General features: G+C 37.6%; 1 protein-coding gene across 1 annotated transcript; it reads left to right on the top strand.

Annotated features, from left to right (window-relative positions):
• Window positions 1-2,625: 2,625 nt before the first annotated feature.
• LOC149830244 (putative pentatricopeptide repeat-containing protein At3g05240) lies at window positions 2,626-9,507 on the top strand. Its single transcript, XM_090015414.1, has 2 exons — window positions 2,626-4,500; window positions 9,403-9,507. The coding sequence occupies exons 1-2, from the start codon at window positions 2,626-2,628 to the stop codon at window positions 9,505-9,507; spliced, it is 1,980 nt and encodes a 659-aa protein (XP_089871540.1).
• Window positions 9,508-14,049: the final 4,542 nt, after the last annotated feature.

Below are 14,049 nucleotides of genomic sequence, written 5' to 3'. Positions count from 1 at the left end.
GCCAGGCGATGTGGTGGGGCCCGACCTCAATGATGACCCGTAATTTTGAAAATAGGGTAGAACACAGACGCGAGTCTTGGAATAGGCGTTTGTAGCCAACAAATATAGTTGGAAAACTGAGTCATTGTAGAGATATCCCAAGACCTCTCTTGAGTGCCCCACCAACGAGGATTGCGGTGAGGGAACACGAGAAACGAGAAACCACCTCTAAGACAATGAAGACCCACCTGCATGGAAGTACTGCCAAACGAAGGTGCACCGCTACATGGACCAAAGGTCATTAAATGAGGCACATATGCCCGATGTTGAAACTTGGAAAATTGGAGTGCGGCTCAATGATTCAACTTCTGCGAGAGAGCACTCCATAGCAAAAGGCGGTGGCAAGCACATAGGAGACACGAGGGGCCACCTTGGCCAACGCAAGAGCGAAATTCGAGGCAAGCACTCGATCGAGCTGCAGTCATCAACCAACACGCCATGGGACAGAGCGAAAGAGGCATAATACCGATATGGTGGTGGATTACTTGATGCGAAAGGCAACCCTCGCGCAGAGGCGTCCACTGAAGGGAGAATAAACGCCGCCCCATGGCAGCAATGATTGAAGGAAGGTAATCCAAGCTTAGGCAATCTGATGGATTGGCCTGACGCAGATCTGTGAGGAAAATCCAGCTGAGAGGAGCAAAGATTGTTGCTGGAAGCGTCGGGGGCACTTATTGCAGATCGGCCGACCTGAAGGAAGAAGGATTTTCTGGCGAAAGACATGGGCGCAGACAACGACAGATAGGTCGGCATCCAACAAGATCCGATCTTGATATCGAAAAATGAGGACGAGAGGTCATGCAAGTTGGCCACCTGCACCAAAGCCGAGAAGGAAGCGCTGCACTTAGAAGATCTAGGACAATTATGCTCCCGAATGCTGGAGGGCGCAGGTCATTACGCTAAGTGGCTAAAGCTGGGGAGCAGAGGTGCTAGCTTTCGCTTACATACAAGATATCGTCTGGAAAGGAAGGAGGCAGCACAACGATGGTAGACCCTGCGCTTCCTAAAATTCAGAGAAAGACATATGGAACTCCACCAGTCGCTAGGCTTAGCATGCGAAAGCACGAACCGAGCTAAGCGTCCGATGAAAGAGCGCTGCCAAGACGACTTGACGGTCTGCCAAGCGCGGGAGCTATCCAGGTTCAAGGGAAGACAAAAGAAGAAAGAGGGGTGCAACGTAGCACCCATGGAGCAAGCCACGAGAGGTTCTGATCTGACAGAACGAATGAAGAGCCTGATATTCCGGTGCTGAAGCGAGCCGGTGGTCAGACAAAAGTCGAGAGCCTCTTAGAATAAAGGCGGAAGGGTAGGGGAATGACGATGCCATGTTGGCGCAGGGAGAAAGCCAAGCCCCAGTCGTTCAAAGCATTTTGGATGAAGAGAAGTGCCTGCTGGTTGACACGAAAAGAGTTGGTGCGACAAAGGTTCCAGAAATAGCGAGGAGAATAGGACATGACGATTGAGAGAGATTACAATGTAAACACACACACACAGAGAGAGAGAGAGAGAGAGAGAGAGAGGATGCCAAGTGATTTATTTCTTCAACCCTCAAAACATGAGAGAGAGATGGAGGGGTGAAACAACACATAGAGACGATTGACCGCACCATGTGCTGAGATGTGTTGTGGGTGAATGATTGCCTTAATAAAAAATAATTTTTGTAGAAAAAAAATTTCACTTCCCCTTTGTGAGGTAAAAGAAGTTTTTTAATAAAAAAAATCATACTTTTTAGAAATTTTATTTTTTAAAATTTTCTTTGGTTTGAAATGATAAAAAATGTAGTTTTTTCTTTCTTATTTGCATGTTTTACCAATTTTTCACTTTCACGAGAAAAACTCTCATATTTGTGTAGCATAAGTGAAAAAATGTGAAAAATGATAGAGGAGGAGGAGGGTGGTGGTGATGGTGAGTTGCTTGGTGGTGGAGAGTGTAAAAATAAATTTTTTTGATAGAAAATATTCCTCCACTCCTTACTCAGGAATGTTTCTTATTAAAAAATATAATTTTTAAAAAAACTCTTTCAGCAACCAAAAAGTGTCTCGCGTTTGGAATGGTAAGAAAATCCGTACCAATTTTTTCATTTTGCATCTATTTTTTTTTTATATCTTTCTCGTGTCCTTAATGCGATTCATCTAGAAAGCAAAAAGACCTGGTTTGAACGAGCTTTGGCTGTCAGGACCAGTTTGATTCTCGTGGGCAGATCAGCTGATCTGCCAAATCACTTAGCATTCTCACCGTCCACAAATTGCATAAAGACCGTGGGTTCCTCGTTGGATGAAGCAATGGACGGTGAAGATGTTAAATCACTTTCTTAAATTGATTTGACGATCACCCGATCTGCTCTCCGTACTATAAGCCTAAGCCGGTGGATGGGTGCCCTGAGGTTTCCACCACTCCTTGCGGTGGTTTCTTTGTTCTTCATGGGAAAAAAAAAGTTATCAGAAATTTTTGTGGGGCCATCTAAATATTTTGATCTGGTTTCCTTCGTAATGCTAAAGAACGTTTTATCATGTGTTGTTGAGATAGCCGGATGGTTGGTGTCGATCCAGTGCTGTTATTCTTGCCTCTTAACCGTAACCGCGACAAATGTTTGCCTTGCACTTAGAACTGCGCCTGTCCTCTTGCTTGTCGATAGCGTGCCGTCTCTTCTCCTTTCGTGTCTCTCCAACACTCGATCCCATCTTGGATTCCCCATCACATGGGCCAATCAACCAGCCACTCCTCTCTCTTATAGGCCAGTGCCAAAACTTCGAGGAACTAAAGCAAGTTCATGCACGAACGATCATCACCGGTCTTATTCATGAGCACCTCTATGTAAGTAACATCATGAGCCTGTGCGCCAGGCTTGGTAATCTTGATCATGGTCTCTCAATATTTAACCGAATTCATGCTCTCGATATGCTTATGTGCAACACAATGATGAGGGGCTACGTTTCTAGCTCTTCACCGTGGCTAGCTATTGAGTTTTATAAGGAACTAATGTATAGAGGTGTTACTCCTGATAGGTATACGCTTCCTTTAGTTGTAAAGGTATGTGCCCAACTTCTTTTACGTCAAGAAGGGAGGGAGTTTCATACCCATGTGGTGAAGTTTGGGTATGAGTGTAATGTATATGTACAGAATCGTTTGATTCATATGTACGCTGAATTTTGCGACATGAACACGTCTAGGCAAGTTTTTGATGCCATGGTTCTAAAAGATGTTGCTTCATGGACTTCATTGATGCATGGGTTTGTCGGTTGTGGTGATTTCGGTGCCGCATGCCAAACATTTGATGAAATGCCTGAGAGAAATGTGGTTGCTTGGACTACCATGATGGAGTGTTGGTCACAAGATAATCAACCGGGAGTTGCAGTGAGTATGTTCTATGAGATGAAGGTTGTTGATTTGGAGCTAGATGGGGTTGCTTTGGTTACTCTAATTGTGGCATGCACGCAGTTGGCAGATGTCAGAATTGCCAATTGGGTGCATGGAATTGTTCAGAAATTTGGACTGGAGGGTGATGTATTTGTAGGCACAGCGTTAGTTGATATGTTTGCAAAGTGCTGTTCCATAGATGTTTCACGCACCATTTTTGATAGGATGACTGATAGGAATGTTGTCTCTTGGAATGCCATGATTGGTGGTTATGCTAGATGTGGTCAATTTGATCTCTCTTATTGGATGTTCAACCGGATGCCATATAAAAATGTAGCTACATGGAATACTTTCATTGCAGCATGCATTCATTGTGGCCGTTACCTGCAAGCGTGGAGCCTGTTTGTGGATATGATCCTCTTGAATGAGAGGCCTGATCAGGTCACACTAGTTAGCCTCATCCCAGCAATTGCCAAATTGCGTAATTTAGAGTCTGGTAAGCAAGTTCATGGATTTATTTACAGAAGCAGAATTGAGTTGACTGTGAGCCTTAGTAATGCTCTGGTTGATATGTATGCAAAATGTGGGTGCATGGGGATGGCGGTGTTGCAGTTTGATTCCATGCCTGACAAAAATATTATTTCATGGAATACCTTGTTGATTGGGCTGGCCATGCATGGCTATGGCAAAATGGCACTTGATCTTTTTGAGAGGATGCAGTCCTCCTTGGCGGAGGCTGATGAAATAACTTTTGTAGGCCTTCTTAGTGCATTCAGCCGAGCAGGCATGGTAAAGGAGGGATGTTGGTATTTTGAGAGAATGACATCAGTTTATAACATTGAGCCAAAGATTGTTCACTATACGTGCATGGTTGATCTCCTGGGAAGGGCTGGCTTTGTGGACGATGCCTATCGGCTGGTTAAAGATATGCCAGTTAAACCAGATGCTGTACTATGGGGTGCCCTACTGGGGGCATGTAGCGCTCATAGCAGCTTTTACCTAGGAGAAATTGTGGGAAGAACCCTTCTGGATATTGAACCAAATGATGGTGCAACATATGTTGCTCTTTCCAACATTTATGCGTCTGAAAATAGGTGGGTGGATGTAAAAATTATGAGAGGCATTATGAATGACAAGGGAGCGAAAAAATCAAAAGGGTGCAGTATCTTGAACTTGAATTCTGGAAGTTATTTAAATGGTCAGTATCTGCTCTCGAACCTTACAAAGTGTTACCTTTTTTCTTTAGGTTACAGTAACGTCAATGCAAAGTCAACTGTTTTCCTTCTATATATATATATGCCCATTTTCTCAATATGCTCTTTCGAAGTTCACATAATCACCTTTCTCGCATGGTCATTTAAGTCCTCATCTATGAATACGGTTCCAGTTATATGAATGCCATGCTTTTCTTTCATTAGCTGTGTTAATTTTTTTCCAACTTTTCTACTTAATCCTACCTGAGGTACATAAACATGAAAAAATTAGATATGTGCCTAAGATAATATTAAACCTAATAATCTTATTAGTTGCTTTATGAATTTCAATGGTTCTGTCTAAGTTGTCCTAATGCAACTATCAAATATCTACACCATTTGTAAAATTAGCCTTTTTTATATGTTTAGACTTAAATCTGTCTCATGTAGCATTAGTCTTTTCATGTTTCTTCTTTTATCAAGACAGTATTTGTTCTCCTTATTTTTATTATTCCCGCTGTCACACTCTTCTTTTTTGTGTTATTCTACTTTTCATTATAATTTGTTGCTAACATGAAAACATCCTATTGTTAGTTATGCCTTCACATGACTTGTTTCATAGGATGTGCAAATAATTCTAGTGCTCCTTGCCGTCTAATGCCAACCCTCTTCCTTTATCCACTCTTGAGGTTGGCACTAACAAAATAAAGAAGTCCCATTGATGGTCTGGAGGCAATGGTAGTCAAAATATTTGTGATGAATGATGTTAGAGAAACACAAAATTTGGTTATGAGACTAATACATAACCATTTATATGATGAAACTAAAGGTTTGGCTGTGATGAAGTGTTTCAAATTTATTATATGATGAAACTAAAGAAAAAAAAAGAATAAAGAAAAACAAACTTTTCCTACTAATACATTTTTCTAATACTTATTGTTTGTGGCTCTATTTCATATCCTTCTACATATAGAAGAATCTCTGAAGAAAAAGCTGAATATGCCAGTGCCACCACTGGTTTTCAGCATGTAGAGATAACTATCTTATGTGCACATTGCTGGTCGTATTGCATTCTAATTCCATAATGCACTGCAACATACACATGGCATACGAAAAGTAATAATCTCATTTGTGCATCTACTGACCTATTTGTCCATGTTTGGTTCTCAAAACCTTGAATCATGTAAAGTAACAACTGAGTCTGAATGAATCCTTGTTTGCTGAAACGTACACTTGTTCTTGCTTTTCTGCTTTTATGTTGGAATGATGGTCCATCATCACATCACCATTTATAATTTTTGCTTCAAATTGATGAAATTTATCTTGCTTTCTATTCATTTATTTTTTATAAAAGTCATGGTTCATTCTGTTCTTTTCAAGAGTGGATCAACTGCAATCACATTGCACAAAAAAATGTGCCACCCTGACTCTCTGGGCAACATGTATCCAGTACAGTTGTGTGCCCTACCAATTCTAAACCAGTTTGTGGCATATTCTGTGAGGTCCACCAAAACGTGTCTTCCAATCAGCCTGCATATTACATTTATTTTGTGCATGTGATTGAACATGATCCCACACTGGTTTTTTGGTTTCTTTTATTAAACTTCCGTTCTTTCAACTCAATTTAAATTAATTGGGAACTTTAGTGCTGACGGTTTTTGGGAAATAATCTTTTTAAACTTTTTTGAGTCACTTTTTGAACTTGTGCAGGTTGAAGGGAGTTAGTTTAATTTGGTAGATATTTCTGCAGTAAATAGAGAGGGATTACAGTATAAAGCCATTGCCTATTTCTGTCTATGGCACATTACTATGAAATAGATGACACAATCATGTGGTAGAGGTGAGAAATGTAGATATTGTAGTGATGCTTCTTGTGATTCAAAGGATGACTCTTTCCTGCTTGCTGCTTGCATTTCAGCTTGTTCTTTTGGTGGGAGCCTATGGAGTTGGAGGCCTAGACTTTTTTCATACCAAGGTTGTCTGTATTGTATGATAGAGTACGATACGTATCATAACTATGAAGGAAAATGATACAATATGCACTCGTATCACGATACGAGTACATATCATACCTGTATCGTATGTATCGTACAATACAAGCTCTAAGCATTTAAAAAGGACCAAAAAGTAATTTTTTCGTTTTAAAGACCTCTTGAGGGCCAACTTCCTCATTTGTGTAGAGGCCATTAGAGAGGTATCCACACACCCTAAGACTCGTGAGAGCGATTTGGAAGCCGATCCGTGCCCCAGGAAGAGGGCTTTTGCGATTTTATCAAATAAGAGTGCATTTCCACTATTTTTTCACTCAAGGAAGTGGGTTAAAGTAAAAAAATCCTATTCTTTTCTTTTTATTGAGATTTTTTTGGGGAAGATGAGATCAAATGATCCAACATGGCAATGGGGCACTCGAATAATGAGTGAAAACCTATTGAAAATCGAGTGCAACTATTGTCATACTATTATTTTGGGTGATATCTCTCGGTTGAAGCATCATTTAGCTGTGACACATCTCAATGTTGTGGCCTTCATGTCAAAAAAATTGCTGAATGCTGTGAAATGACAATGCCAACAATTACTTATTGAGTTGAGAGAAAAAAGACAAGAAAAATATATGAGTGAGACAAAAATAGTGTATGCAGAGCTTTGAGATGATGAAGATGAGCTCCCTACTTTTAATCCTACAATCCCTAGCGTAGCATTAGAAGTATGAAGTTCTGCAGCGAAGGAAAAAGGTGTGGCTGGTGCTAGTAGTAGTGTCGCGGGTTGCCAATTTTTGGTCATTCTTTTGGATCCCGTGTGTTGCCTATTGCATAGACCTCATATTTGAGGACATCAACAACATGGATGAAGTACATCAAATAGTTGAATGAAAATAAGAAATTACTAAATTTATTTACAATAATGCATGAGTTTTGAGCCTAATGAGAAAATATACTGGTGGTGATAAGTTGATTCGTAGTGCAGTTACTAGATTTGCTATGATTTTTTTACAGCGCAAAGTCTAGTAAAGAATAGAGTTGTACTAAAAAAGTTATTTTCATTAGATGAGTGAAATGCATATCTCCATGCACAAAAAATCCTCAGAGAAATTATAGATATTGTATTAAGAAATGAATTATGGAATTCATGCATGAAGTTGTTGAGAATAACTATACCTTTGGTGAAAGGTGCTTCGATTGGTTGACCATGAAGACAAACCAAGTATGGGTTATCTCTATGAGGCCATGGATAAGGCAAAAGAGTCCATTAGAGATGATTTGAAGGGAAAGAAAAAATTGTACATACTAAATGGAACATCATTGATCATAGGTGGGCTGAGCAAATTCATCAACCTCTTGATATTGCAACATATAAATTAAATCCTGCATTTATATACTCCCCTACGTTTAAAATGGATAGGGAAGTCAACAAGAAACTTTTTGATTGCATTGAAAGATTAAACCCTGATTATAGCATTTAAGATCAAATTCATAAGAAAATAAAAACTTATGATAATGCATTGTATGATATGGGAAGACTTACAACAATGCGAAACCGTGCCACAATGCATTCAGGTAATTTATTTTGTCTATTTCAATTTTTATTTCATATTATTATTTAGTTATAATGTTTTGTATGATTGTATATCTATTATTGTCTTATTGATTTTTTTTTTTCAAACATATGGTGGGTCAGGTTTGAAAATAATGTTCCAAATTTGAGAGCTTTTGCCTTTCACATTCTTAGCCAAACATGTAATGCAAGTGGATGCGAGAGAAACTAGAGTGTTTTTGAACAAACCCATACCAGAAGAAAAAATATATTAGAGTACAAAGCTCAATGACCCCGTCTACGTTCACTACAACTTACGACTGAGATAGAGGTATATAAAATTATAAAGTTTATTTATCATTTTCATTCAAAACCCAATTAATTTTAATTTTTCATATCATCTTTTTAGGCAAATCGAAGAGTTATCAGCAAGGAAGTACAAAGTGCAATTTGATCTCATCAGTTTGAAACATTTTGATGAATTTGATGCATTGGGTTGAAGAAGAAATAAAGACTATTTTGAATGAAGAGGACATTGAATGAATTAACATGAAAGGAGTACGAGGTAGATATATCTTCTAGACGGTGTGGATGTCGGAGGAGAAGAAGAAAAAGAAGATAATGATGATAAAGAAGATAATTATGATTATTGAGGTTTTATGTAATATCTTTTAAATTTTTTTGGTTATTTAACACTTAATTATTCATAAACTTGATTATTTTATTTTTGTTTATGTAATATGAAAGTATGAGTCTTGTGTCATGTTCTTAATTGCAAGATATTTAATATTTTGCATTACATGCAATATTATTTATGATTCTATATTAGTTGATGTTTGATGATGTCTTATGCGGCTCATAGAGACATAAATGCTTCATATGTGATTATATGGTTGTATTTTGTGCAATTTATTATTGTTTTATTATTTCATGTGATATGTTTTTTTAGAATTTTTATTAAAATTTTCTGATTTTTCTTTATTTTTTTTGGATTTTTTAGAAATTTTTTATTAAAAATTTACAAAATGTTTACAATACGATATGGTGTAACTATGGGCCCGACCGATAGGGGTTACAATATGATACATACAACCTTGGTTCAGACAATAACAATGTAGGTACACTGTAAACTCTGTATTCCATGGATAGTCTTGAAAGTTACATGAAGTGATTACTAAATCCAAACTGTCTTGTATGTACCTCTTGTTTCTTGTGTGTGTGTTCACCACTATGAGATGATTTATGAGTTAATTATTCTCAGTTTTTTTTTGACATTGATTAGGTTGAACAAGGTGCAAAGATTAATCTGCCATTTTCACTTGCACATGAACTATACAGGAGACAAACATTTACCCTCAATGTGCCTCCTGCTTTCAATCAAAAGTAAGATTTGGATTTCTGTGATATAGTGATTTTCTTTTTTCTACCACAAGTGGATCTGTTGGTGAAAAAATAATTTTTTGCAGTTAGCTGAAGATGATAATGCAATAAAAATATTTCCTAAAAAAATAGTAGTGGAGGTTATCATGTTTTTATGATTCTTTCTGTCTAGAACTGTTTATATTTTGTAACAGAAAAAAAGAGTAATGGATGTTATCATGTCTTTTATGATACTTTCTGTCTAAGCTATTCATATTTTGTAAAACAGGCAGGGCAAAAAAGGTAATCCAATCTAATCCTACGTGTGGATCTGAGAAGCCAATATCCTTCTATGAATTGGGTTGCAAAATTGTTACTCTGTAAGTTCATTTATTTTATGAGAACATTTGTCATATCCTTTTGTTCCTTCAATTACTAGTAGTACTCACTTAGGGATTGTTTAGACAATGCATCCACAACCACCTAAAACTGGGATATTGCCATGGTTAGGTGATAGGCATCAACCGGATTTGCTAAAAGCCATATTCTACCTTAATACCAAGATCAAAATTGTGTGTGTGAACTTCACATTTATTTTATGCATGTGGTTGAAGCTGATCTCACACTGTTTTTCTTGGTTTCTTTTTATTAAGCTTCAGTCCTTTCAACTCAATTTAAATTAATTAGGGACTTTATTGATGATGAATTTTGAAAAATAACCTTTTTAAACTTGTTTGAGCCACTTTTTGAACTTGTGCAAGTCCAAGGGAGTTGGTCTAATTTAGCTGATATTTCAGCAGTAAATAGAAAGGGATTACGGTATAACGCCATAACCTCTATGTCACACGAACACTCCATTTTGCCCTCCGTACCCGTGCTGACATGCGTGTCCCCGTGTCGACACCTGGACACACCATTTTCCCCTCTTTACATACAAGTTTGTATTCAATTTATAATTTATAATTATATTTTCAGTATATAATATATATTTTAGATATAGCATATATACTTATATTAATATTCAGTTTATTTTGAATTTATTTTGTATTTATGTGATATTTAATAAATATATATAGCCGTGTCCCCATACCCGCATTTTTTGAAATTGTCATGTTGTACCCTCCGTGCCCGTACCTGCATCTGTACCCGTATCCATGTGACAGCATAACCTACGTGTGTCTGTGGGCTCTGGCAACTACTATAAAATAGATGACATAATCATGGAAGAAGAGGTGAGAATTGTTATGTTGTAGCGATGCTTGTGATTTGGAGGATTTGTTCTTTCCTAGATCTTTCTTTGCTGCTTGCACAAAATAAATGCTGCAGCAAAACTAGAAATTTCTAGATTTGCGGATTTGCTAGTTATAGTAGGAAATAGCTATAGCATTTTTACAAGAGGTGTTTGCATAGTTCCTGTTGCAAATGTAATTTATATGCAAGTGCTAGGGCTTGGTTAGAGTCCTCAGGGGTCAATCAATGTTTAATCCATGAATCCTCATCCTTGAAGCTTTTTATCTAATGAATTGGCTGTAAGACAGTTTTTTGGATACGTGGTTGTCACTCTGTCCCTGGCATGCATAGCTTATTTGGAAAGTTTGGAGGATTGAGTTCTACGCTAATGCAGTTTTGATTGGAAGAGGTGCAGAGCCGCTTTGTATTGCTTTGGCTGGTTGTGTATCTGCCAGAGTCGAGTACCATCCAACACCAGCCAAATGATTCATTTGGCTGGGATGTGTATGACTTTTAGAACGTACATGTTGAAATATTTAGCTGTTCGAATACCCTGAACTCTTTCTATAGTTACTAAAATTGCTTTGCGATGTGCCCTATAATTGTCATTTATGAAGCACTGAAAATTACAGAACATGTTCAAGAGATACTGCCAACGTTGAGCAGAAATATGATTTTCATTACAGGTATGAAGCGAAACTGTGATACTTGTCTACAAACAACACATCTTTGCCATTTCTTAGTGTCTGTGTCCTACTCGTGAATGATGAGTATGTGCTTAAAAGTGGGGTTCTCTATGGTGGCCTGCTAATTGAAACCTGAATTCACACTATTGAGAAGAGGATATAATGCATCAACAATGCGTCCAAACTGCAAGATACAACAGGTAAACCTCATGATTTAGTGCTAGATTTTTTTGACCAGTTGTTTCTGTTTCTTCTAGGTTTTGAAGTTTCTTATTTTTTCTTGATCTGTACTGTTTCTAACTTCATGATTTAGTGCTAGATTTTTTTTACTAGTTATTTCTGTTCAAGTTTTGATGTTTCTTATTTGTTCTTGATTTGTCCTGTTTTTACCAGGTGAAGATGATGCTGTTTTTTTTTTTGTTGGTTTATGCTTTTGTTGATCCCTTTCACTTTCAATACAGTGACACAAATCGGCTACTTTCATTTGCTCAGCTCACAACAGTGCTTGAGCCTTTGCAACAACTTTGTCATGCCGAAGCACAAAAGTTTTGCAGGGCTCGCATCTACCACAAGAGATCTCTGTAATTCTACACTGTAAATGCACATACCGATTCAGTGTGTTTTTGTGCTATTTGGTGGAAGCCCATCTCGTGGAAACATTGTTACTATTTCTTCCGATCATATTTTTGTTTTTCTTGTAACTTGCTCAAAATCAGAGCTTTTTGTATTGTTCTGAATCTGATAAGAAGATATGCCAAATATCTACTATTGTGATGATAGTGATAGTTGTGACACGATGGTGCTTATGGTAGACCTGGTGATTGTTCTGCCACATGTTGATGGTGATGATAGTCCAATGGGTATTGTGTTAGGTGTGCCGACAATACAGACAAGGACCAAAATGAAATGGTGCAATGGGCATTATCTTACATGTGATAACGATACAGATAAGCACCAGAAAACTCCTAGTTTCTCCACGACGAGGAAGAGAGAGGTTCCTCAACTTGCACATTCACCATGTTGGAATATCTACTAAGCACACACGCACCCAGCTGACATGGTAAAAAGGGTGCTGCACAGAGAAAGTCGAAGAATACTCTTTGGATATAAACAAAATGGGCCATGTCCCATTAGATTTGGAACCTTAACATTCTGATCCAGTGGAACTCTCAATCATATTCAATTGGACGAATGAGAATTCTCATGAATTCAATGATAAGACCAAACAATAAGAAGATTTACTGGATTTTAAAGATTGTGCTTAAAATTTTATCCAGTATAATGGATTGATTATTTTTATGTACTTATTGCAACCGTGATGGGATTCCACAAGCTCGGGAATTTTATAGAAAATTTCAAGGATTTTATAATGATTTTTCATGTTGGGATGTTTTCCTTGATTTTTCATGTTTTTAGTGATTTCAAAGATTTCTTATGGCTGGTGATGGGATTTTTATCAAAAATTTCCAAGTATTCTTAAAAGAAATAATTGAGCATCAGTTACCCAAATAATGAAAATCTAGACAATTAGAATTTCTTCTCTTGATATTTCTTTGGATTGAGAATTCAAGTTTTCATGAGAATTTACCTCCAAGGTACCCAAACACACCATTCTAGAGAAATAGGAGGAACGTTTTTCTTTATGTTTCAATTGCATCTTCGATGCTACAGTTTGTCACTCTTTTTGAAAAGTAAACAAATGGTTAAGGAATCCTACATCAGTATATAACTATTAGGAAAGAGTTGTAAAGAATCTCTCTCTCTCTCTCTCTCTCTCTCTCTCTCACACACACACACACACACACACATGGATATTTTATTATTTTAATCCATATAATACCAAGTACCCACCAGTAATAGGTGGAGGATGCTGAATACTGAAATTTCAACTTGTCTCAGACTGGAGGTTGAACTACTCTATCGGGTTTGTTTTCTGTTTTTGCTTTTTCTTTTTGTTTTGGTGGGGGGTCTGAGGAACTTCTCTACTCCATAGAGTTGATGAGAACCTTATAAAGGTCACCATGACGAGTCAAAGTTCAGATCCAACTTGGAACCCCGAAAGAGGTAGAGGGCTCACTTTGCTCCAACGCAAAAAACTACATTGAGCAGGTCAGCTCGAATATTTCTCAGGAAGGGTGTACGATTTCAGTCTGGCTTAAACTAATCCAAACTATGGACCTGTCTGGATACTTTACAATTCCATCCTCGATACACAATTCTTTTCGTCTTCACAATATCCTAATTTCTTGCATTCAATTCTATACATATAAATGCAATTGCAAAATCTTTTTCTAATGAAAGCCGATTTTTGTTTTGTGGGGGGTTGTTGTTTGTGGTTATTGTTGTTGTCAATATTAATATTACTAAATTGTGGTAGTAGCAGCAGCAGTGGTAGCAGCAGCAGCAGCAGCAGCCGTTGAAGTATTAGTAGCAGTAATCTGACCAGATCACAGAAGCATAATGCTGTGGGGCTATTATTGTTGTCTAACAAACTTGGGTTGAGGTGTAAAAATTGCACTTAAGCATAATAACCAAGCGCTACAAAGCACTACAATCAATCACAACATATAGCAGTTTTCATTCTTGGCCATCTTCCTCTCCTTTTTTTGATTTTGTCCTTGTAAACGAGGCAAAGAATAATGCAATTTGGAGTG

The sequence above is a fragment of the Nuphar pumila genome, chromosome 8, assembly GCF_984573655.1.
Source record: "Nuphar pumila chromosome 8, dmNupPumi1.hap1.1, whole genome shotgun sequence".
Taxonomy (NCBI): Eukaryota; Viridiplantae; Streptophyta; class Magnoliopsida; order Nymphaeales; family Nymphaeaceae; genus Nuphar; species Nuphar pumila.
Note: the sequence above shows the minus strand (reverse complement) of the source record. Positions and strands in the feature narration are given on the sequence as shown.